The sequence below is a fragment of the Lepidochelys olivacea genome, assembly GCF_965140295.1.
Source record: "Lepidochelys olivacea isolate rLepOli2 genome assembly, chromosome: 23".
Lineage (NCBI taxonomy): Eukaryota > Metazoa > Chordata > Testudines > Cheloniidae > Lepidochelys > Lepidochelys olivacea.
The window spans coordinates 4,638,059-4,664,175 of NC_140433.1; the positions used below are offsets into that span (position 1 = coordinate 4,638,059).

The 26,117-nt window shown below is 53.7% G+C and overlaps 1 protein-coding gene across 2 annotated transcripts in view; it reads right to left on the reverse strand.

Moving 5' to 3' along the window:
- Positions 1-26,117, reverse strand: part of NPAS1 (neuronal PAS domain protein 1) — a 99,918-nt gene that overhangs the window by 55,631 nt on the left and 18,170 nt on the right. For both annotated transcript variants that reach the window (XM_084612169.1, XM_084612170.1), the window contains exons 2-3: positions 20,665-20,837; positions 17,648-17,895 (exon numbers count right to left, since the gene is read on the reverse strand). In XM_084612169.1, the coding sequence (XP_084468295.1) occupies positions 17,648-17,895; positions 20,665-20,756 (340 nt within the window). In that variant the 5' untranslated portion in view covers positions 20,757-20,837. The remainder of the gene's footprint in view (positions 1-17,647; positions 17,896-20,664; positions 20,838-26,117) is intronic.

Here is a 26,117-nt window from a genome sequence, read left to right on the forward strand (position 1 = left end):
ACCCCACACATGGTGATCAGTTCAACCCGGAGCAAATGAGCAAGAACCAGCCAGCCAAGCACTCGAGAGAGAGAGAACGCTTGGTGCCACCACAGAGCCCTGGCCCACCCCGTCCAGTATCCCATCTCCAGCCATGGCCATCTCCAATGCTTCAGTGGAAGGCAATAAAAAGAAAGTTTCCCAGAATGCATTGCAAGGGGGGAAAACCCTTCCTGACCCCTGCATGTGGCCAGCTGGAGCCCTGAAGCATGCGCTTTAGGAACATAAGAGATAAAGTAGAAGTGAGCCCTGCCCCCTACAATCACAAGAGCCCCACCATACCGTCCCACTCAGAAATTTGTCCAGCTCCCTTAGAACTAATGAAATTGCTTGCCCCAAAACTCCTGTTGGGAGGCTGTACTGGTGTAGCATCCCAGTCAAACTATAGCCGCAAAGGACTCCTAGTGTGAATGCAGTTTACACCAGCAACACTGAGCTTTTACTGGTAAAACTTATTCCATCCCCCTAGAGTTAGACAAGCTGTACTAGACCCCACTCCCCTCCCAGAGCCATGACAAGAACCCAAGAGTTCCGACTTCCAGCCCCTCGTGCCGCTCTATCCACTAAACACCACTCCCCTCCCAGAGCTGGGAATAGAACCCAGGAGTCCAGACTCCCAGCCCCCCTGCTCTATACCAGTAAAAGCTCAGCTTTGCCAGCATACTAGGGGCTTCTGCCAACCCAGCTATGATGCTCAGAAATCTCTTCTCATCAGATCCCCTGGCCAACCCAGCCACATTGCAGTGTAGTGTAGACATGGCCTTATCCTGCTCTAGCTATTCTCCACCCGAACAGAAATAGCCACTCTGATACAGCCACCCCAAAGGGTTCAGTCCTAAGGAGGACTAAACCCGTAACCGTTTAAGCAGCACAACTTTCTCCTACCGAAACGCCCACCCTAAGACAGTGGCAGACATGGGGATGGAACCCAGGAACCCAGAGCGCTAACCACTAGCCCAGACCATCTCAGGAAGCAGCTGATCTCCTTGATTAACTGCGCAGTCATTTACACACATGCAAAATGCTCCCGTTTTGAAGCAGACATGGAATTAACCTCTAGGACCAGCACTTAACAGATGCCCTGCAGGGCTGGAGGAGAGAAGGGGGTGGGGGCAGAGAGAGTAAGTCTTTTCTTCCCAGGACCCTACTTTGGAGGAGAAATATTATTTTACAAAGAATTAAACAAAAAAATATATAATAATAATAAAATAGCTGCGGCACCATGCAGCAGCTAAGATGGCATTTATAATCGCTCCCTCTGTTATCTGTATGAATTTACTTGTAACTAACAAACACAGAGCTCCCTTGACAGACACGCCGAACAATGCAAACTCTACTAATTGCCGCAATTTTCTCTGTCATTTTCTTTAATTCCTTCATTTCGCCTCTCTTGAAATAACCCCGCAGGTCAGACCGAATGCTCCTATAATTAAAAGCATTTAATGTAGGAATTAGAAAGCTGCTAGGTTGGGAAGGGGGGAAGGAGGGGGAGACATATATATATGAAAAATACCTTCTTCTTTTTCTAATACTTTGAAAGTTGCCAACTCTTAAAGTAACAAAGCACCTAATAACAACCTCTGCTGTTCGTCTCAGATTCAACGGCTCCCTGGTCTGTTAGGACAGGTTCAGAGGGAGGAAAGGGGAGCCAAGGTCTTATACTACGTTTGTAGCATCCATTTCCGTTCAGCAGAAACTTTAAGTTGCAGAGGAGAGTGCTAGGTAGTGGTTAGAGCAGGGCCTCTGGGTCACTGATCTCAGGGTATCCGGACTCCTGGGTTCTATGCTGTGGTTCTGGGAGGATGGTGGTTAGAGCAAGGATACTGGGAGTCAGGACTCCTGGGTTCTATTCCTGGTGCTAGGATGGAGCTGGGAGTTCATGCTGGGTTTTGTCCTATGGCTCTGGGAGGAAAGTGGGGTCGAGAGGTTAGAGCCGGGGGGTGCAGTCAGAACTCCTTAGGACTTATTCTGTGGTTCTGGGAGCATAAGGGATCTAAGGATAGAAGAGGGGACTGGGAGTCAGGACTCCTGGCTTCTATCCCTGGGATGGAGATGGGAGACAGGATTCCTGGGTTCAGTCCTCCGGCTCTCAGAGAGAGTGTGGTCCAGTGGGTGGCTGGGAGTCAGGATTCCCAAGTTCTGTGTGCAGCTCTGTCCCTGACTTGCTCTGTGACCTTTGCAAAGTCACGGCTTTGTGCCTCAGTTTCCCCTGGGGCAACAGGGGCTGCGAGAATGAGAGAATGTTTGCAACGCATTTTTAGAAGCTGCCTCATAATAACAAGCCCTTCTGTGGCAGCCTCCTGCCAGGACAGAGCTCCCTGCTTTGCCAGTCAGACAGATTATTACAGTGGTCCCTTTGGCCTTGGAGACTCTGGCAGCATTAAGGAACTAAGCGTCTCCTGAATGGAGAAATAACCTGCCCCAGCCCCAGGAGATGCTGCAAGACATCAGCCTGGCAGGAATGCCTCCATGTGATCACATCAGCCAGCAGGTCCTCCCTTATTATGTGTATTACGGTAGCACCTAGAGGCCCAAACTTCATAGACAGACAGTCTCTGCCCCAAAGAGTGTACATTATAGTCTAAAAGGCACAAAAGACAAAGGGGCAGACAACTGAGGCACAACGAGGGGAAGTGACTTGCCCAGTTGGCACAGCTGGGAACAGAACCCAGGTCTGGTGGCTTTTAGGCTAGGCCAGGCCCCTCACCACTAGCCCACACTGCCTCTCACTTGGCAGGGTAGCCCCTCTTTCTCTATCCAGGTGCCTGTATATGCTCCCTGCCCCTCTAATATCTGCACACTGCCCAGTCATTAACGAGCCCTTCATCACAGCCCCCCGGAAGCAACGGTAGGGGCATAAGCCCTGTCATACCAAGGGGGAAACTGAGGCAGAGAGCGCTCACGGGACAGATGTTTGGAAGCACTTGGCATACTGGGTGCAGAGCCCTGTTGATAGTCTGGCCCTGATGGTAGGCACTGGGCACCTGAGAAAATCTTGGTGACGTGACGGGCCTAAAGGTCACAGAGGGAGTCTGTAGCAGAGACAAGAACTGAACCCCAGTGCCGGCCCAGCACCTTAAATACCAGCCCATCCTTCCTTCCCAAACCCCCGCTGCCTCATTCTCTTCACCCACTTCCTTTCCTGTCCCTTCCCAGCCCACACTGCTCTCACCACTCAGTCATACTCCCCTCCCACAGGGCGGGACGGCAGGTGAGCGAGAGGCCAGTTCCTGCCCTGACACAGAAACACGGCCCGTGGGTTGCCCCAAACAGCCCGGTGCCTGCCAGGACCTGGGGGGCTTGTCTGTCACTGGATCACGGAGCGCTGGCAAGTACCCCTCCTATTGAGCACCAGAGTAGAGACGCCAGCAGGAGGGAGCGGTGGGTGGCCCGGAAGACTGGGCACAACCAGCATAGCAAGAGGGCGAGCTCCCCCCCACGCTTCCAGGTCTGATGGGGGCATTCCCATTCCATGGCTCACCCAGCCCATGGCCTCCGGGCTGGTGGTTTCTGGAGGTAGCGGACCCCAGGTAGGAGGAGTTCAGCCAGCAGCTGTTTGCATCAGAACATCCTGGCTGACGTTCACCCGCCAGGTTCCAGCCCCAGGGCCCCGTGTTGCCAAGTGCCAGCCCTTTAATTCTGGGCAGCGCCTATGCCAGACCCTGCAGCCCTCTCTCTTCCCGAGCAGGAGGGTGTCACTGCTTTAGCCCAGTTGCCACCCCACCGATTTAGCCATGGCCTCGATTTCTAGCCACCATTAGGGCATGATCCTTCACTGCCGCCTAAGCCCCTAGTGCGATCCCTTGCACCGGCGTGCAAAGTTAGCGTGAAATGCATGAGGCCTGGGGTCAGGGCCTCACACTGCCGAAACACAAAGGGAGGAGCGGATCGGTGCAGTCGCCTTGCATGACCGCTTGGCGCTGGTGAAGCAGGAGAATCAGGCCCTGGGCGTCAGAGGGGAGCAGCCTTCAGCACAAGCCATTGCGGGGGGAGGGGGAGAGTGGGGAGGTTTGGGGAGCATGCCCCCCTGCACTTGCAATCCAGTCTGCCCGCTGGATTCAGGTCTTTGAGGGGATAAATATACCCAGCTTCCCCTTCCCTGCCGTGGGGACTCGCCCGACAGCACTGCTGGCTCCCCGCCCTACCCCGCTGGAAGGTAAGGGCTTGGAACGTACATCCTCCGATCCTGGGCCTGGATTCAGCGCTGGGCTCTGGCCCCTTTTATGTCATGGGGCTGGAAAGCGGGCAGCTCCCCCTAGCTGGGAATTCTGAGGGGGATCCTGGGATGGTGAAGTCACCATAGGAGGCTGAACTAAGATGGAGTCGGGTCCCTGTGAGAAAAGGGCGCATTGGAGCCCGAAGGCTCAGAGTCACCGAGAGCACGTGGCCTGCCCTTGTGTGGGTCCTTGGGGTTTCCCCCCAGTGGCTGTTTGAAGGTGGGGTATAGCACAGAGCCTGTAAATCCGTGACCGTTCCTCTGGCAGTGTGGGCTGGACACCGTCCCCACCCCCCACAGCAGCCCCCTGCACTCTGGGCTGCCCCATGGGAAGTTAAGGCAGGGCCACCTTCCCCCGACACCTCCCCCTGCCAAGGGAAGGCGCTCAGTCTCCATGGCCCAGTCTGGCTTTGGTCCCTGCTCTACAGTGGCCAAGGAAAGGGCTCGTGTCACCCCAGCTCCGAGCCCGCCTTGTGCATCACAGCCAGCAGCCCTAGGGTTAATTCTGTCAGCTGGATGTACAGCGCCCAGAGAAACTGGACCAACGAGGGGACAGGGTGGGGTGGGGAGATCAAGCTAACGAGGCCGAGTTCCAACAGCGATCTCTGCCCTTGGCTGTGCAAGGATCTGGATGTCTGGCCCTCTGGCTAACGAGGGGTTTAATCGCTGAGATTAGAATGAATTCCTTGGTGAAGTTCTGTGCTGTGGCAGGGGAAGAGAGCCAGAAGGGAGCCGCTGCCAGGTCTGAGCTGGGGCCGGTCCTGTCCTCGTCTGACCAGTCACTGCCCCAGTCTCAGACCCCAGTTAGAGCAGGCGAAGGGATGTTCGGACTTCTGGGTTCTCTAACCAGCTCTGGGAGCGGAGGGGTGGTTAGAGCAGGGGATTTGCGAGCTAGGACTCCTGGGTTCTATTCCCAGTTCTAAGAAGGGAGTGGTGTCTAGTGGTTGGAGATGGGGGGCTCAGAGTCAGGCTCCTGGATCTTGGAAGGGAGTGATGCCTAATAATATAAGCAGTGCAGACTGGGGTCAGGACTCCTGGGTTCTATCCCAGCTCTGGGAGAGGAGCAGTGTCTAGTGGTTAGCACAGGGGTGGCTGGGACTCAAGACATCATGGGTTCTATCCCCAACTCTTCTGCTAACTTAGTGTGACCTTGGGCAAAACACAAAACAGTGAAATCACAGCACCACCGTTCCATGCCTCGGTTTCCCCCTCTAAATGCTACTGAGGTGAGGAGGGGAAGCAGAGGTCACAGGCAGGAAAGACTGGGCTGTAAAACCAAATCAGTGGAGCAACTCAACCAAGGGAAGGCAAAGAGCTATGTTTCGGTCACTACCAAAATGATACTAAACCTTACTCCGTCAACATAGCCAGGGGCAGGGAGCAGTGCCCTCTGGGTACTACCATAACACAGATCACAAGGAGATTCCCCTCGCCAGAAGGGATGCTTAGAAGAAGGCCCCAGGCCGGTCACCCAGCCAGACTGTGCTGGGCTCATCGTGAATTTTTCGGTTCCTTGGCCATTCCAAAAAAATCATTTCTGACTGAAAGAAACATTCTCTTCAACCCGAAACAAAACACTCAGTTTAAAAAAAAAAAAATTGGAAGGAAATTTCCAAACAAAAAGTCATTTTGAACCGAAAACCCAAAACATTTGCCCTGTTTCGGAATACTTTTCAACACGCCACATTCAGCGAAACCAACACGCATTGACAAAATGTTTCGGTGCCCCAAATCTGGGGTTTTCACTAAAAGAATGCAACCAGCTCTTAGGGCTTGTCAAGACGAGGAGTTGGATCAAACTTGGATGGGACTCCGCTGCGCACAAAAAGTTGTCTGGTGTGCTTTGATCTATTCTGCTTTGACACAGGAGTACGGCATTGCACACTACAGAAATTTTAGTGTGCCGTAGCGGGGTCCACCCAGACGGAGCGTGCAGCAGGCTAGTTAGCTGTAGAGTCACGCCCCAGCTTGCCGGGCACCAACTCTTCATCTAGACAAACCCAAAGTCTGACCTACATAACCCATGCCAGAGAGCCTCCCTCCCCCACAGGTGGTCCTGCATCCAGCCCATATCTGGTGGTGGAGCTAGAAGAGCATAGCTTTTGAAAATAAAAAGATACCAAGACTGAGACAGATTTTCCCTAAGGGGAGGCTCTCAGCTTCCCTTTTTGAGCTTGCCCTCCCCTGACATAGAATTTGGGGTTTGGGCTTTAAAGTTGGTTTGCTTTGTTGGTTTCACCCCAGCCCCAATCTCTAGGAAACTAGAAAAGCCCAAGCACATGTACATGCCCAACACGCTCTCTCCTGAGCTGAGACTTCTCTTTAAAAGGCACCTCACTTCCTCCCTCCCCCCGCCACCTTCACAAAAAGACTCCTTCCTTTTCAAGCCAGCACTGCTGAATAATTGGAGCAGGATATTCTACTCGGCATGAAAGAGGCAGGACTCAGTTCTCGCTGCCCGTGTTCCAACAAGCTCTCTGGACCCCTCCGGGGGCACCAAGCCACCAACACACCTCTCCCCGCCTTTGACCCCACTTTGAAGTGGGAAGTGGAAATTTCTGAATCTTGGGCACGGGACGCCAGCCCCAGATACTCAGAGCCTGCAGCTTTACCATCACACCGTGAGTTCTGATGGTCTCTGAACGGGCTGGTGGTCCAGTGAAACAGACAGACGGACCAAACCTCGTACATAGAAAATTAATCATACACCAGGACAGGTCATCAACTCCGCAACTCGCCTGATTTGAACCATGGTATTTGGTGGGGGGGGTTGTTTTTTTTGTTTTTCAGCCCCCAGCTGCAGGAGTTGGTGAGTCCCTAAAAATCACAGCTTCTGCTTCAAGAGCCTCAGGGTGGCTTGGGACTAGGCTTTTCGTTACATTATGTGTCTGTCCAAAGCCCAGCACGGGGGGGTCCTGCTCCATGATGCAGCACATAGGTGCTACTATAATACACCTAATAGAAATAAAATGTACAGCACCTAGCACAATGGGGCCCTGGGCCATGATGACTGCAATGTCTAGGTGCTACCGTAATACATCTAATAGCAATAAAAAATATCCAGTGCCTTCCAGCAGAATGGGTCCTGGGCCATAACTGGGGTTCCTAAGGGCTGCCATAATACACCTAATAGCAATAAAAATGCACAGCATCTAGCATAATGGGGGCTTGGTCCATGACTGGGCTCCTAGGTGCTACCATAATATACCTAATAGCAACAAAAATGTATAGCACCTGACACAGTGGGGTTCATGAGTGGGGCTCCTAAATGCAACCATAATACAAATACATAATAATAATGCCACTTCTACCTTCAAATTAACCAACGGATTGCTGGGGAGGTGTGTACATGTTGGTATGAAGATATGGCAAATGCAAACCCTGATCACTTTCCTTGTACGCTGAATCCCATTCACTACCCCTGCTCCTGTCTGTCTGTTTCCACTGAAAGCCCTTCTATGCAGGGTCTGTCCTACGGATCAGTACAGTACCTGAGCCCCCTAAACACAGAGGATAACCCCAAGCTCTTATAGTGCTCTTTTCACTAGCAGATCTCAAAGCACTTTACAAAGGAGGCCAGCAACATTATCCCCATTTTATAGACAGGGAAACTGAAGCCTGGGGCAGTGAAGTGACTTGCCAAAGGTCAGCATCTCAGTGGCAGAGCTGGAAATAAACCCCAGGTCTCACAAGCCTGAACTCCCCACCTGGGGTATCACAGATTGGACCCTGTCTTGGGCTGCCGATGAAGCAGGTCGCTTCTCCTTCAAAGCAGAGTTCGGGGCTTGTAAAAAGCCGCCAGATCCACCCGTCCCTCTGTCTGTGGCATGGGTAAGACCAATGCTGGAATCCAGTTCTGGTGTCCACGTTTTTAAAAGGCTGTGGAAAAATGCCAGGGAGGGACAGAGCTCAAAACAACAAGAGGATCCAAAGGCAACTTGATTATAGTGTCTCGGTAGCTTCACAGGGAACGAATCCCAGGTACTCATGGGATCTACAATCTAGCAGAGAAAGGCAGAGCAAGAACCAATGGCTGGAAGCTAAAGCCAGGCAAATTCAAACTAGAAAAAAGACCCCTAATTTTAACAGTGAGGATGGTTATCCATAGGAACTAACACCCAAGGGAAGTGGGGGGGGGGGGTTCTCTGTCTCTTGATGGCTCCAGATCCAGACCAGCTGCCTTTCTGGAATATGCTTTAGTCCGACCCAAGCTACTGGGCTCACTGCAAAGTTCACTGGGTGAAACTCTGTGGCTTGTGTTATGCCGGAGGTCAGACGAGACAATCTAATGATCCCTTCAATAGCCTTAAAATTGACGTATTCATAGAGCGGATCCAGCATATGGGCGGCAGCGTTCCAGCATCTTTTGATTTCATTGGGATTTGGAGATGGCACGCTGGGCCACAGGGGCGAGAATGCAGGCCCGGCTCTGTGACCCTTTTAATCCCGGGTTTCTGTCCAGACTAAGGACCCGCAGCTGGCCTGCTTACCTGCTCACTTAACACCTGGCAGTCTCATGAGCGTGGCTGGCCCCATTTCAGTCGCCTGGCTGGCCCAGCAGCCCGACTGGCTGAGGAGACTAGCAGACCCGCTCTTGAGATCAGCAGCACCAGCAGGCTGCTCAAAGCATTCGCCCACGCCTCACTGAGCCTTGCCCATCATGGCTCACTCCAGGTAACCCGGTTCTGACCCACGGCTCTGATCCCTGACTTTGGCTCTGACCCAGGCCTCTGAACCCTGGTTCCTGACTCCCAGCTGCCACCCTGGCTCTGACTCCTGCCGGCACCATGAGGCCTGACTCCGGCTCCATCCACTAGGTGTGACTGCCCACGCTCTGGTCCTTAACAATTTCACTGCTGACTCTACCGGACAAGGGGGCCAGCTGATGCCAACCACGGTGGCAGACTTCACTGTCCTGCTGAGAACCCCCTCAAATTCACTTCACTCAGGCCACCAAAACAGCCACAGCTCTCAGCAACAGACTGACCCTGTTGCAAACTAGCTGGGCCCCTCCCCATGTTGCCGCCAATCTCCTGAGCCAGCCAGCCCCCTATTCAGGGTGCAGCTGTTGGCTGAAGAAGAGCTGGTGTCTGCTGAACAATACGAGATATTTTTATCCATTGAATGCTTCGATCCACTCAGCCAGCCGTGCATTCAGAGCACGAGGATCACGCCTCCCGGCTCCATAGGCAAGAGGACCACAAAATCTGCCTCAGGAAACTTGGCCTGGTTAGTTTATTCAAGAGAAGGCAACTTGATTGCGGGTCACAAGCACCTATGCCCGGAGATTTCTGACAACAGAGGGCTCTTAATTGAGCGGACAAAGGCAGAAGAAGAACTCATGAATGGGGGTTGAAGCTGGCCAAATGCAGACTGGAAACAGGGGTGAACATTTTTAACGGGGCAGGGGAGTAATCATTGGAACAAATGCCCCAGGGTTGGCGTGGCTGGTCCATCACTCGGCGTCTTTCCAGCGAGAGCAGAAGGTCTGGGCTGGATGCAGGGATCACTGGGTTACGCAGGTCAGACTATGTGATCAGAATTGTCCCTTCTGCCTTAGCCTCTACAGGGCTGATTATCATTTACACTGTGGGGTGAGTGTCATTTATGGCCGCTTTAAGGTCCCAGTAACAAGGCCAGAGTGCTGAAAGGGGCCTTTGAATCAGGCTCTGGAGAGATGAATTGAACCGTCATGCCTTAGCATCCTCTCCTGCTTTGCCAAGGCATCATCCGACTGTCTTCACGCTCCCTTCCCTTCCTCAAGGACTGGTCCACCCAAATGAAACTCTTGGGGGCAAATTTAGATTGCTGTCCAGGCTCACCAGCTGTGACCACTTCTCTGCTCTAAGCTCTGGGAGTGTGTGTGTGGGGCAGGGGGGAGGGGGTTCTGGCTGAACCCCCAAGATTCATGGCAAGCCAAACTCGGGGCTTTGATTCCAAACTCTCTTCTGTCGTTATTTGCCCAGCTCTGCTCAAAGCGTTGAGGTCACTGAATGCACAGGCCCTTCCAGTCACCAAGCCCGTGAGCCCTTTGTAGGTCTCCTGCACGCAACCCCCCTTCCCAGGGTTGAAGATCCAGCTATCTTTCCCCCCACCATGGGGTGCGGATCGACTTTCTGTAGCGTGACACCAGCTCTTGTGAGCTGCTGTAGCCAACTCACGCCAGTGCCCACCCTCCGCCAACCATCTCATCTCTCATACACCCGTCACACTATGAAGTTGGCAAGTTCTTAGTGGGGAGACATCCAAGTTAAAACACAGGGAGCAGGGCAAGTGATCCAATAGAATCCACTTTCTTTTCCAAGCCAGCGCTGACCCCAGAGCCCCAGTATGGAGCTAGGGGCGCTGTGCTACCAGCAGAGGGGTGAGGGCTCAGCAGGGGGCGCTCTCCCCTCGCAGCAGACTCAATTCTCCGTTGCAGCCCTAGGGGGCACTGTGCTGGAGGGAGTGGGCGCAGCAGGGGGTGCTCCCCCGTTGCAGTCAGAGCTGACCCCAATGTCCCAGTGCAGCCCTAGGGGACACTGTACTGCCAGATGGGGGCTCAGGAGGGAGCGCTCTCCCCTGGCAGCCAGCACTGACTCCAATGCTGCAGCATGGGTCTGGGTAGCCAAAGATGCTGTCTTTGGGATCAGGTATAAAACCAAGGCCCAGAGTCCATTTGCAAGAGCCCCAGGATCATGCCCAAAGGGCAGTTCTGCCTCCCTGTTTCTCTCCCAGACAGTCCTCCTTGTCCTAAATTGCCACGTGCCCAGCTGTTAAAAACAGCTCCTTGCCTTCCACGCTCTACCCCAGCGGCAAATGCCTTCCAGCAGGGAGCAGCGAGACCTCCGTCTAGAAGAAGGGCTGCTTTGGGAGAATCCCAGCCCGAAAGCCAATCCAGCTGCTCCCCACCCGCCAGGGGACGCACTGGTGAATCCGCACCCAGCTCTCTGCTCCTTGGCTGCACAGGAATCCCACCGTGCAAACCCTGCCTGGCCAATTATCCCATTGCTCTGATTGAAAAGAAGATTCACAGATGTGTAGCCCATACGCCACTCCACTGTCCCCCCGGCTTCCTTCTCATGCACAATAACATCGTTAAAGTGAAGAATTCGGTCACTGTGGCCTCCCCCCAACTCGCCATCACTCCTCGACAAATTCCATATGCCTGCATTAACCCTTTGCAGCCCAATACTCGTTCGTTCCGCTACAAGGCTGGAGGAAATTTAGCACAGCTGATGGTGGGCTCCAAGTCAGACCACAAACGGGGGGATGCTTAGATTTGATCTCTCCCTGCCCTTCTGGAACCTGGTTCCCAGTCCCAGTCTGCTCTAACCATTAGACTACACTCCCCTCCCAGAGCCAGGGATAGAACCATGCCACCCAACTCTAATCTCCCCCAGAGATTGCATAGGACTCAGGAGTCCTGACTCCCAGTGCCTCATTGCTCTAGCTACTGTCATCCGTCCCAGAAATTAATTCTTGGTTGAACTAAACACGTTCTTTTATAAACACATCCCATCTTGATTTCAAAAACCGCCAAGGATGGAGAATCCACCACGATCCTTGGGAAGGAGTAAATTTTTAACAGTGAGAGTAATTAATCACTGGAAACATTTACCCAGGATTCTCCATCACTAGCAATTTTTAATTCAAGGTGGGATGTGTTTCTAAAGGATCAGCTTTAGGAATTATTGTGGGGAAGTTCTCTGGCCTGGGTTATGCAGGGGTCAGACCAGATGATCACAGCAGTCCCTTCCGGCCTTAGATCTAGAAACGTGGGGGCAGCTTTATCCAAAATCTGCAATTCTGGGGTTCATACCCCTTCCTCTGAAGCATCTGGCACAGACCACTGTCCGAGACGAGAAACCAGGCTAGATGGGCCGCAGCTCTGATCCAGCCTGGTAGTTCACATGTTCCTAACTCAGCACAAATAAAATGCATTCAATCTCCTACTCCATCACAGATTGCTCGTGTGACCTTGGATAAGTCACTTTGCCGCTCCGTGCCTCAGTTTCCCCATCTGTACATTGGGATAATAGCTCTGCCCTGCCTCCCAGAGGCGCTGTGAGGTTGAAGAATGAGAGGTGCTCAGATGCTGTGGTGAGGTGATGGGGGCTGTTTTCCTACCACCTCCTCAGCCACTTTCAATAAATAAATTATTCACACTCTTCTGCTAAACAGTACAACACAGACCTCTCTGCATCGCTGCATTTCAGCAGACCATTGGTATTTTACAAGTACATGCAAGTCACCATGCTAAGTACACTGTGACCACTCAGAATGTCAAGGCTGGACTAGCACTCAGACCTCACTGCTTCAGAAGCCCAGACCCTGCCACTTCAACTAAAGGAGAATTACCATTAGCTGTTAGGAGTATAGGGGGTCTATGACACACAGGTGAGCAGTTCTGATCCCATGCAGCAGAGGGCATCGGTGCATGCACAGACAAGAGCCAGTCATGTTTTACCCACAGGCCAATGCTTTCCAAAGTGACTAATCATTTTGGGGGCCTTGCTTTTAAGGGGTCTCAAGCTGTGTACCTAGAAGGGGCTGATTTTCAGAGGGCGAGTGATTAGCATTTTCTGAAAATCAGGCCCCCCCCCCCCCCCACACACACTTTTAAAAGCATCTTCTCAAAATCTCTAGCCAGGTCTGAAAATCTTGGCCCGTGAAATCTGACTCCTCATCTAGTGGTTAAAGCAAAGGACACCTCTCCACCCTCTCCCAGATCTGAGACCAGAACCCTGCAATCCCGACACCAAGGCCCCCACTGCTCTAAACCCACTAGACCCTACTCCCCTCCCAGATATCAGAGCAGAGCCCCAGAGCCCTGACTCCCAGCACCCACCAAAACAACAGAAGTTGGTCTTGGAGCCAGCAGGCCCCTTTTCAAACCTCAGAGATCCATCCCCAAAACTGGCAGCATCTTGCTGGATTTTTCTTTCCAGAATTCAGTTCAGCTTTGGGTGGCTGGATGACTCAGGGAAATCAGACTGCCTTTGCTGTCAAATTAGGAGCAATTTGAGCAATTGGGCTCTCTGCAGATGTTTAATAAACTGCTGATTATTAATCAATGTGACCTTAATATTTTCCCTGGTTAAGCCTGGAAGACTTTTGCTGTCAGCATAAATGCTGCTAATTTCACTAATGCAATTGATTAGGAAATTGGCCCCGGGTCAAAGATGCTAATTAGCACTAGAAATGGTTCGGGTCAACAGCTTTATTTGAGAATGGGGAGGGGGATGCATTACTTTAGGACCAGAGCAATTGCCAAATCCAGGGTCCTGTGAAATGATTCGGTGCCTGTAGGAGGAAGGAAATTGAGCCCAGGCAGGTGTGGGAAGCAGGAGAGATGCGGAGTTATGTTATAACCCTTGTGGATCTCTCACTCAAACACAGAGACATCGCTACATCCGGGAGCGGTGACAAGGGCCCAGATCCTGCATGGTATTTACTTGCCTGACTCCCTTCAGTAGCTAAACACCTTTGATGACCTAGAACCATGATTTCTATCAGCCGTCTCCCCTAGTCCCACTAAGGGCAGCTGAGTTTCCCTCCTCATCTTTGAGGATACAAGCGTCAAGAACGCAGGTGATGCTGTTACGGCAACCCCAAAAGGGATCAGGAATAACTCCCCTACCCCAGCCGGTGGAATGTGGGAAGCAGCAGCAACTGCCTGCCCTCTCTGCACAGGCTCAGAGATGGACTGAGAGCAGTAAAGGAGCATTTTAAGGCAGTGTTGCCTAGTGGGCGGGTTGCTGGCCTGAGAGTCAGGATGGGGTCCTATTCCCATCTCTGCCAGGCTAAAATCTCTCCTAGAGCTGGTGGTGAGATATCAAAAGGTTTTCCCGTCCCACATCAGGAAGAAAAGTCGAAACCTCAAAAATTTTCACGAACCGAAAAATAAAATAAAAAAAAATATTTGAGTTGGGGTCAATTGAAATGTTTCCTTTTGATTTCAGGCATTAAAAAAATAAAAATTATTCTGATTTTGCTGAACTGTCTAAACAAAAAGTAGTTATGAACTAGAAAAGCAGAAAAATCAGAAAATCATTCTGAAAATATGTCAAAACAAAACACGGATGATTTGGAAATCCCCCCCCCCCCCCCCCGGTGAAAAGTCTGTCTAAAATTTCCTGAGGAAATGTTCCCTTTTGACCAACCGGTATTTTCCGACAAAAATGTGTTTTAGCTGAAAGATTCCCAGCTGGCTGTGGTCGCATCCTGTGTGCCTCAGTTTCCCCAAACATTAGAGCCAAAACACTGCCTTCAAAGAAGGCTTTGAAATCCACGGATGAAAGGTGCTGTATAAGGATTATAACTGTACAGAGCCACACCAGTGTGCCAGTCCAACAAAAGGAAGTTTGGGTACCAGAACGGTGCATCAGCATGACTCGACCCCTAGGTCACCTGTATTCTAATGGAACAAGCGCTGCTCAGAGTCAGGACTCCTGGGTTCTAACCCCCACTCATTGTGTGACCCCGTGCCTCAGGATTATCTATCAGGAATAACGACAGCGCTCCGATCTGCTCCCCAGCTCACACGGTGTCAGGAAATTGGGATTATTTTGTTTGTTGTTTTCAAAGTAACGTTCACCAGGATATTTGAATGTGCGAGGGTATTTCCTACTGCAAAGGTGGGGGTCCAGTCATAACACGCAGGGCACTTTTGAGGCAAGAAAGGGCTCAAATATAGGCTTACCCCCTAAATAATAGCCTGCAGGAAAAGCTTTGCAGTTATCGCTTGGCACCTGGCGTGCTTTGCAGGTGGAAGCCAAGAGACAGGTTAGGATCCTCACTTTAGAGCTAGCGTAACCTTGTCCAAGGTCATGCAGTGTCAGAATTGAGACTAGAACCCAGGAGTCCTGGTTCCCAGGCCCCCACCCTTCTCTAAACCCTTGCTCACACCCCCTCTCCCAGCGATCCTGACTCATACTCCTCCCTACCCCCTGGCTCTAACCCCTAAACCATACTGCCCTCCCAGAAACAGAACCCAGGAGTCCTGACTCCTCCTCCCCACACTCTAACCCCTTGTCACGGGGCGGGACTCACCCCTGCTGCGCCTCCTGCTGATCTCTCAGGGAATTAGCTTTTCCAGCCTCCGGAGCGCCCTCTACAGGCCGGTGTCCTGCTTGCCGCTGGCCCCTGCGTCCCTCCCGGACACCGGTGCCCCTTTTACCCAGGGTGCTGCCCCCGGCAAGTACCCCCCCAGTCTCTGGGTCTCCCCTCCCCAGGGAACCCCCACCCACTATCCCCACCTCGCCTCAGTCTTTGGCTACTGCCAGTCACCACTGAGCCCCCGCACACTGGGGCGGACTGCAGCGTATAAGCCAATCATCACTGGCAAGGGGGGTTTGGACCTGCTGCTTCTGCCTACCCGTGGGCTGTCCCCTGCAACCCTAAGACCCTTTCTGGCTTTCCACTAGGCCTGCAGCCTGGGGGGTTTCCAGGCCAGAGCTCCCCAGTTCCCTTGGCCTTCCCCCAGCCCAGCGCCGCCTCAGAGGTACTCTGGTACGCTCCCCAGCAGCCAGGCCCATCTCCCTCCACGGCTAGAGGAGACTCTGTGTTCCTGGCCCACGGCTCTCTGATAAGGGCCAGCTGGGCCCTGATTGGGGCGTGGCCCCCGCTGAGCCTGCTTCCCCCAGTCAGCCCGGGAACTGCTTGCTCCCAGCCACAGTCCCACCCCAGGGCTGATTTCAAGCCCTTCAGGGCAGGAGCGGGTGACCACCCTGCTACACTCCTCCATCATACTTCCCTCCCAAATACAGCAAAAGAACCCAGGCATCCTAGTCCTCCCCATCCCCTGGCTCTAGCCCCTAAACTCCCAGAAACAGAAGCCAGGAATCCTGATCCCCCCACTCACAACCCCTAGGCCCCGCTCCCCATCATGGCACCTCCTTTCCCCCCCTGCCTAAGATCCAGCTGCAATGATATCAAAAGCAGATCGAGTTCTCAGGCATCCTCTTGCCAAGCTCGTCATTATCATAATTCCTCTGCCAACAGATTTTGGCTCCGCGCGCCAAAGGAGACGCAAACTAAGCCGGCTGTGTGTCGGAATCCGTCTACGCGTGAATGTCCCGGGGGTGGTGGTGCGGGGGGGATGGACAGCAAGGGGCTGGTCTCCCCAGCTCCCCTGGAACAATAGGCAGATGTTTATCCCTATTTCAGGGAACACATGTTATTTGCCTGATAACTACCCCGCGGGTAATGACAGTAATCAGAAATCGCTGGAAGCCTGTATTCTTCCAAGGCAGTTAATTTGCTTAATTACACACTTGGAAGCTGCATTATTTAAATGGTGATTTATTGCGTGGCTAATCAATGCTATTTTCTGTGTGCTCTGGGTGTGAGGGAGTGCACACATGTGTCGGAATGGAGCAGCCGATGCCCCTTCGAAAGGACAAGGGCAGGGAGAGCTGGGAGAGTAGGGGGGGAATGGAGGAGTCACAATGCCCTCACTGGGCACACATCAGGAACCCCCAGGAGCTGGCCAAATTTGCTGTGGCTGGTCCACACGCAGGATAAGAGTCTACTGCTGCTAGCAGCTAATGAAGGGACTCTTCTAGGGTAATATTTCAGAGCCAGCGACTAGGGCACCAGACTGAGATCTGGATTCTATTGCTGGCTCGACAGTGGACTTGCTGTCTGACTATGGGCAAACCTGGGCCTCTGGTTTCCCCTCCTGGCCGTGGCCGGTCTTGTCTATTTAGTTTATAAGCTCTCTGGGGCAGAAAGCCGAGGGGAAGAATGGCCACAGCTGGGGCGCTAGCCAAGCCCTGGATTCAATTCCTCCTTCTTGTACGGCCTCGGATGAGTCGACGTAGGCCCAGATCCTTAATCACCTCACTTCCCTCATTACAAATATGGGGCAGAGCCGATGGGGCGGGGAGAGGCCCAACTGATTGAGGGGCAGATGTGCGGGGGAGAACTTCTGCAGCAGGGCCTGAGAATCAGCTTAATAAAAGAGTGAGCCCTGGCACCAGTAATGGTCACCAGTGCACCAGGGGATGGGCAGGGGGTGTTAAACAAAAGACAGACAAGAAACCCCTCATTATTATTTTGAAAGATAATATTAATAATCTCATGGGCTCGGAGCTGGCTAATCTCATGAAGTTTTGAGGTCCGAGCTGTGATTTTCACACCTTTAGGGTTGGTCATGCTAGGTCAACAGCCCTGCCTTGCCCCACGGGGGGTTGTGTGGGCGTCAGATACCATGGTGATGGGGGGGGTCAGTGTAAATACCTCCCTAGATAGACGAGACAGTAAATGGAGTATAATCCTTCTTTGCTTCATGACCCATGGGTTATTTTTTTTTTTCCAGCATTGACCACTAAGGGGGGGTTCTTGCAGGTGGATGCAGTGAGGGGAGCCCTGATTCCTTCTGCTTCCCCCCCGGCTTTTGGCTCTTACCTTTGCCGGCAGGGCCGGGCGGGGGGCTCCCTTCGGCCCGCAGCCCCCACGGGGGCTCACCGTGGCTGGCGAAGTCGCGCATCTTGAGGTAACTGATGGTGAGGCGGACGATGGAGGCTTTGTCCAGCTGGCTGGTGATGGCGCCGGGCAGGGGCAGCATCTTGGCCAGCTCGTAGAACTCGAAGTTCTCCTTGCCGCGCCGGGAGCGGGCGGCATTGCGGGACTTCTCCTTCCGCAGGGCCTGCAGACTGCGGGGAGGGGGAGCACACACAGACCGGGGTTAGAGAGCACGAGGGTTTGTGGGTGGGGGGCTGCTCCCCACCCACCATCTTCCCAACTCAACCAGGCAACACTGGTCCCCCCCGCAGCCACCAGACAGGGCCCCCGCCTCCCAAGCCCCCGCCCACCTCACGTGCAGCCACCCAGCCTGCCCCCTCAATGCAATGCTGCTTCGGAACATTTTCCATTGTGGGTGCAGACACAATGAATTTTTTCCCCCTGATTTTTCGGAAGGGCCCAGACTGCTTGGTGCTCAGTAGCCAGAACATGGGAAAGGGGCTGTGCCTTCCAGGATGTGTGCGGAGGGGTAGAGGAGCTAAATCGGCAGGGCCTCTGAGGAACGCAGAAGGGATACATGAGGAATTTATTGGCCCATGGGATGCTCAGAGGGTCTGACACTGGAGCGGAGAACAGAGACCCAGCATCCCGAAGGCTCAGTCCCCTCGTTCTCATTTGCTAGCACCCAGGCACTGGAGCGGAAATCCACCCTTACATCTGGCTCTGGACAGGACATCGTGGCAAGGGGGTCTGAGAGTGGGCTGGTCCTGCTGCTTCCCAGACTGCGTCTGCTCTATGGACTCCAGACCCCCGGCCTAACAAATAAAAAAAATATCCCTCGCTTTTTTTTTTCTTTAAATCCCACTTTTTAAAATAGTGCATCTGGTACCTCCAGCACTGAACTCCTCCAGATTCATGGATTTCCCAACCTCCCTTTAAAGACATCCCCCTTTTACAGATGGGGAAACTGAGGCTGGAGCAGCCTAAGCAACCCTCCCAAGGGGCAGCGAATTGAACTTTGGTCACCTGAAGCCCTCCTCATTAGGCCCCCCTTCCATCCACAGCCAAAGAGGGAACGTATTCTCTGAAGCACCAAGGGTGCATCTATACTGCAAAAAAACAACCCCATGGCACTGAGCCTCCAAGCCCACAACTGACTCAGGTTCAAGCTTCAGGGCTTCAAACAGCAGTGTAGATGTTCCTGCATGAGCCAGAGCCTGGGCTCTGAAACCCAGAAAACGGGGTGGGTCTCAGAATCTGGACTCAAGCCGAGTGGGAATGTCTACACTGCTGTTTTAAGCCCCGTAGCGTGAGCACAAGCTAGCTGACAGTCACCATAGGGGTATCTCTGCCACCACACAGCCCACTGCAGAGCTGAGCAAATAATGGGTTTTGCAGTTCAGGCACCGAACCGAAAAATTGAATAAAATTTTTAAAAATCTGGTTTGATTCCACTGAAACAAATTTTTTTTTTTAAAAAAAAAATTTGTGTTGAATCAAAAACTTATTTAAAAATTCATTCCAAATCAATCAAAACATTTCAGGTTAATCCAAAACAAAAAAATTTGGGGGAGGGGGGAGGTGTTAAATTAATTTCAAAACAATTAAAACTTTTTGGTCAAAACAAAAGATTTTTTTTGCAATAAAATCGCCTTTTTTCCTCCGCTGAAGCTATTTGCCGAGTGCGCCCCGAATTAATGGATCGTTTCGGAGCACAGAGAGCTACGTTTCTCCAGGAAAAGTCTGTTCCCTCTGCTCTAAACACAACTATTGCTGTAGCTGGCAGGCCTGGCTGGGGCGGGGGGGAGCCTTAAATGGAAGGGGCTCCCGCTGAGGAGCTGGTGGCATCAGACGAGGGATCCCAGGAGTGAGTGGGGCACTTGCTGGCACATTTCCAGTGTGTCCCATGAGGCAATTATGGCCGTGAGTCGCCCCGGGAGCTGCCGGGACTTGTTTGTCTAACGTCAAGTCTAGACTCACGGAACGGCTAATAACCACGGAAAGCTCTGGGTCCTCTCCCCATGAGGACACAACCCTCAGTGATGGCTCCCCACGGACACCCTGGAAAACTCTCTACGCACTTGGCTGCTGGCCAGTTCAGCCTTCAGCTGGGAGCCCTGCTGGTGGCCAAATGGAGGGGTCGGCATTTGTGTGGGATGTTTCAGCCCCAGGGTTTCCCCCTTCAGAGATTTGGGGGGTGGGGGAGAAGACCCTTAAAACCGGCAGAGCAACAGTTCGGTTCGGTGCCAGACGTTTGGAGGCTGGTCCCTGCTACCCCAGGATGAGAGACTGTCAGCAAGCGGGCCTGGGGAAATCCTCACCATCGGGAGTGGCTGGCAGAGCAAAGGGTTCGGCAGGAGGGGTACAGCAGGGGGCTAGAAGGCAGGACTCCAGGGTTCCATTGCCAACTCGGGGGGAAAGCGTTTAGTGAGTTGAGCAAGAAGGGTTTGAGGTCAGGACCCCTGGGGTCTATTTCCAGCTCTGGAAGGAGAGTGGGGTCTAGTGGTTAGAGTAGGCGGGACTGAGGGCCAGGACTCCTGGGTTCTATTTCCAGATCTGGGAGGAGAGTGGGATCTAGTGGTTACTCCAGGGGGCGGGGGCTGGGAGCCAGGACTCCTGGGTTCTATTCCCAGTGCGGGGGAAGTGGTGTTTCGTGGTGAAGGCAGGGACTCCTGGGTTCTAGCCCCAGCTCTGGGAGGGGAGTGGAATCTAACGGGAGCGGGGCGGACTGGGAGCCAGGACTTCTGGGTTCTCGTCCCAGGCTCTGCACTAACTTGCTGAGTGACATTGGGCCAGTTACGTCTCATTGGGCCTCAGTTTCCCTCAAGGACACCAACATCTCCGGGGGGGGGGGGGGAAGAGTTGTCTGGCTTTATTAACCATGCCTGTACAGTGTTTCCAGACACGCAGGTGGAAGGAGCTATATATGTGCAAAGAATCCATCCTCTTCAGCATCTTACCAGGGCACTGGCTGATTCTTAACCAACAGTCCTTGCAAGAAGTCCCACTCTACGCTAACGCACTTCACCTCATTGCCGAACGGGGCTGCCATCTTTACTCGGGGCGCTGTGCTCCAGATCGGCTGACTTCAGGCAGTCTCTGAGCAGCTGCCTCTGGAGAAGGGCCAGGCCTCCTACAAGAACAAGAGGCGAGAGAGGGTCAGTTTTCTTCCCCCCACCAGGGAGCCAACGTACAGACAGAGGAAGCTCCTGTTGCTGAAGACCCATCTGCTGTTGCCAAGGGCTAGGGGATGATGAAGAAGAGGAGAGACTAGGGTTATCTCTGTGGGAGACAGTATGGCCTAGCGGATAAAGCATAGACCTGGGACATGGGAGACCAGGGTTCTAGTCCCAGCTCTGCAGAGTGACCCTGGGGAAGTCCCTTTCTGTGCCTCAGTTTCCCAGGCCTGTATCGGGAGAATAAGCCACCCCTTGTCTGGTTAGATTGTGAAGTTTATGGGGCAGGGACTGTCTCTCACTTGGTAACACACACCCGAGACATGTAACCCAGCTATTATAGCTACATTAGCACTGCAGAGTGCTCCTACTTTGCCAGGACAGCTGCATCTATGCTAGGGACGGTGGGTCACAGATCCCAGGTCATCATGCTGACAGATGTCTGCTATGCAGACATGGTCTTCGCTCAAGCAGCGGCTGGGTCCCCAGAGCAGGAGCTGCCCACGGGCACATGGCCTAGATAACGGTGGATCACTTGCTGGGAGGGCGTAGGGGATAAGCTAAGATTGCAGGGATATCAAGGATAAGCAATGGAGACAGGCACAATCTCTCCTTAGGATAAATGGGAGAAACCACCAGGCTCGCTGGACCTCTCGCCTCCTCAGAGCAACACCCCCATCTTTGACTCTGGGGACCCCTCAATGCTGGTACAGACCAGCACATTCACTTATTTGTCTGCATCGTGCAGGGAACAGCAGCTGCCAGAGAGGTTAATAATCTTAGACTACTAATATTACAGTAACACCTGAAATCAGAGCCCCGTCGGGCCGGGCGCCGCCCAGACACGCAGTGACCGAGATCGGGGCCCCCGTCGGGCCGGGCGCCGCCCAGACACGCAGTGACCGAGATCGGGGCCCCCGTCGGGCCGGGCGCCGCCCAGACACGCAGTGACCGAGATCGGGGCCCCCGTCGGGCCGGGCGCCGCCCAGACACGCAGTGACCGAGATCGGGGCCCCCGTCGGGCCGGGCGCCGCCCAGACACGCAGTGACCGAGATCGGGGCCCCCGTCGGGCCGGGCGCCGCCCAGACACGCAGTGACCGAGATCGGGGCCCCCGTCGGGCCGGGCGCCGCCCAGACACGCAGTGACCGAGATCGGGGCCCCCGTCGGGCCGGGCGCCGCCCAGACACGCAGTGACCGAGATCGGGGCCCCCGTCGGGCCGGGCGCCGCCCAGACACGCAGTGACCGAGATCGGGGCCCCCGTCGGGCCGGGCGCCGCCCAGACATAGACCCTGCCCCGAAGGGCTCACAGTCTAAATACACAAAGGGCACAGAGGGGGAAAGGGACAAGATCAGCGGCCGAGCTGGGATGAGAACCCAGGTGTCCAAATTCCCACTCCAGTGCGCGATCCTAGACCATCACTCAGCTCTTCCCTAGTTCTTCCTCTACTGCAGTAGGGGGGAACAGTATGTGTACGTGTGTATATGGGGGGGGTGTTATGTTCTCCAGTTCTTTGCTTCCATGGGAGTGCCCGGCAGCATGCCCCCTGCTGGTGGCGTTGCCCCATGCATGCTGCCCACTCCGCTTTTTTAATTGCGCTCAACAGGATAGAATCTCACAACCACAGGGTCAGAAGGGACCGCAAGGGACATCTAGTCTAACCCCCTGCCAAGGTGCAGGATTTGCTGGGTCTAAACCACCCAAGACAGACGGCTCCAGCCTCCTTTCGAAAACCGCCAGCGAAGGAGCTTCCACGACCCCCCGAGGCCTCCGTTCCATTGTCCTGCTGCTCGTACAGCGAGGGAGTTTTTCCTGAGATTTAATCTACATCTGCTGGGCTGTCGTTTGAACCCACTGCCCCTTGTCCTGCCCTCTGTGGCAGGGGAGAACAACTTTTCTCCAGCTTTCTTACGGCAGCTTTCCAAGTATCTGAAGACCACTACCGTGACCCCCTTTCCTCTCCTCTTTTCCCAGCTAACCATAGCCAGCTCCTTCAGCCTTTGCTCATACGGCTTGTGTTCCACCCTCTGATCATCTCTGTCGCTCGCCTCTGGACCCTTTCCAGTTTCTCTACGTCCTTCCTATACAACGGACACAGGTCTCCAGGTGAGGCCCAGCTGGCGCCGAGCAGAGCGGTACTGTCACCTCCCAGGACTTGCAGGAGGTATTAATGCAACCCAAAATTGCTTTTGCTTTTTTGGCCACAGCATCGCATTGCTGACTCACGTTGGGGCTGGGATCCACCACACCCAGCTCCTTCTCAGCCGTGCTGCTGCCAAGACGGTTACCCCCCATTCCGCATTTGTGCATCTGGTTTTTCTTCCCTAACTGAAGCACCTTCCATTTGTCTGTGTTGAATTTCAAGCCCCGTTCTCCAATTTATCAAGATCCCTCTGAATCTTCGCTCTGTCCTCCAAAGCGTTGGCAACCCCACCCCACCCCCGCCAGCTTTGTGTCACCTGCAAATATGATCAGTCTCCTCTCTCTTCCTACATCCAGGCCATTAATAAAGATGTTAAACAACACCGGACCCAGAACAGATCCCTGGGGAGCCCCACTCGAGACCTCTCTCCAATCCGACATCGTTCCATTAATAGTTACTCTTTGTTTGCAGCTGTTTAACCAGTTACGTATCCACTTAATGGTAGTTCTGCCGAGCCGCATCTCTCCAGCTTAGTTATCAGAATGTCACGTGGGACTGTGTCAAAAGCCTTGCTGAAGTCCAGGTGTAGGATGTCCACCGCATTCCCCCATCCACCAGACCAGTTACGCTGTCAAAGAAGGGAATCACGCTGGTTTGGCAGGATTTGTTCTTGGCAAACCCATGCTGGCTGCTAGTGATCACCCCTTCAGCCTCCCGGCATTCGCCAGTGGAATGGTTTATACCTGGCTCCAGTAGCTTCCAGGTATCGAAGCCAGGCTGACTGGTCTACAGCTCCCCGGCTCCCCCTTTGTAAAGATGGGCTCCACGCTGGCCCTTCTCCGGTCTTCCGGGACCTGTCACCCAGGTGTTTGTAAGTATTATCGCCAGTGGCTCCGAGATTTCTTCAGCTAATTCCTGCAGTAGCCTGGGTGAAGAGCATCCGGCCCTGCTGATTTGACTTCATTCAGATTGGTCAGAAGATCTGTGATGTGTTCTTTACTTATCCCGACCTGCCTCCCGTCCCCTTCATTGTCTGCGGTAATTTTGCTAGTCGTCCGGTCACATGTTACAGACTGAGGCGAGGTAGGCATTGAGCAGCTCTGCGTTCCTACCATCTTCCGTTCCCAGCTCACCTTCTCCAGCGAGCCCACACTGTCTGTGATCTTTCTTTTTCATCTGACTTATTTGAAGAACCCCGTCCTGTCGTCTCTAACCTTCCTTGCCAGCCGTAACTCATTCCTTGCCTGGGCTTTCCTGATTTTGCCCCGACACGCTCGCGCTATTCCCAGTATGCTTCCTCGGTGCCGGGCCCCTCCTTCCATTCCCTGAACGTATCCCATTGGGTTTTTAGATCGCTAAAACGTGCCTTGTGCAGCCACATTGGCCTCCTGTGGCTTTTTTTAAATCTTTCCTCTGCATCAGAATAGCTTGATGTTGAGCACCTGGCATTACACCTTTGAGGAACTCCCAGCCCCCTTTGACTCCTTTTCTTCCCAACTGGTCTGTCCATGGGACCTCGCCTGCTTTTTCTCGGAGTCAGTTGCAATCCACCTTTCTCAAGTCCAGGGTCCTTGTTTTGCAGTTCTCGTGTCCTCCTTCCTGTAGGCCAGGGGTGGCCAACCTGTGGCTCCGGCCCCCATGCGGCTCTTCAGACGATAAGATGCAGCTCCTCGTACAGGCCCCGACTCCGGGGCTGGAGCTACTGTCGCCAAATTTCCAGTGTGCCAGGGGGTGCTCACTGCTCAACCCCCGGCTCTGCCACAGGCCCTGCCCCCACTCCACCCCTTCCCGCCCCCTCCCCTGAGCCTGCCGTGCCCTCGCTCCTCCCCCCCAGAGCCTCCTGGACGCCACGAAACAGCTGATCAGGAGGTGCGGGGAGGGAGGGGGAAGCTGATGGGGGCTACTGACATATTACTGTGGCTCTTTGGCAATGTACATGGGTAAATTCTGGCTCCTTCTCAGGCTTAGGTTGGCCACCCCTGCCATAGGAGCTTGAATTCGATCAGATCCTGAGCACTTCCTCCCAAGTTCCCGACCACCTTTGCCTTCCCAACGAATTCATCCCGGTTGGTCAAGACCAGATCCAAAATGGATGACTCCCGAGTTGTTTTCTCGACCTTCTGAATCCGTCCCCTACCCGCGCTAAGAATTTGCGGGATGGATTATGTTTGGCTGTCATAGTCTTCCAACAGACACCAGGGATCCCTCAGCCTGGGACCGCGGACGGGAACTCCCAAAGTGGGTGCTTGTCACCACTGCCCTCCTCCTCGGGCCCCCACCCAGGAGTAACCTGGGGGCAAGGGGGGCATTACAGGGTGATGTTGCCATGGCAGCCCCAGGAAAGATCAGGGGTCTGGGTAGCAACAGCCACCTGCCGCTCTCTCTGTATGGGATCAGAAAGGGGGGCCCAGCGAAAAAGGGCAATTTAATACCTAGGGGAGAGATAACATGGCCCAGTGCGTAGAGCACTCCGCTGGGACTCCGGAGACCTGGGTTCTAGCCCTATGTGGCGTTGAGTATCACAGCCCTGCTCCCTGCCTCAGTTTCCCCTCCCACCTTTTGGCAATGTAAACAGTGAGCCCTTCGGGGCAGGGGCTGTTTTTCACTCTGCATCTGGCCTGAGGGGCTCCCAGTTTTCACTGGGGCCTCCACCATAACAACAATAAGGGATACAGAGGGGCTAAGGCCAGACACCCTCCGGGAATAACCTGGGTGTGGGGGAAGTTACAGGCCTTGCTCCCAGAGAGCTGACAAGCCGCCTGAGCATACGGACAGAAGAGGAAGGGTACCAGGGACAGAAAAAACGAACGGAATCTGACTCATTAAGGGTGTCATTAAGGCTTAATTTAAAAAACAAAAACCTGATCAGCTGCCACTTACTTGGTATAACAGACTCAGATCCTGTATAGATGTACACACACGCCCTGGCACTGGGCGTGCCAGGGAGTCATACCAGTATAGCTATAGTGTCTGGTAAATTACCCATATATCCTAGAAACTTCTATGGTGCCCATCACTACAGTATCTGAGCACCTCATAATCTTTAACGGATTTATCCTCATAACAGCCCTGCAGGGCATGGCAGGGCTGTTA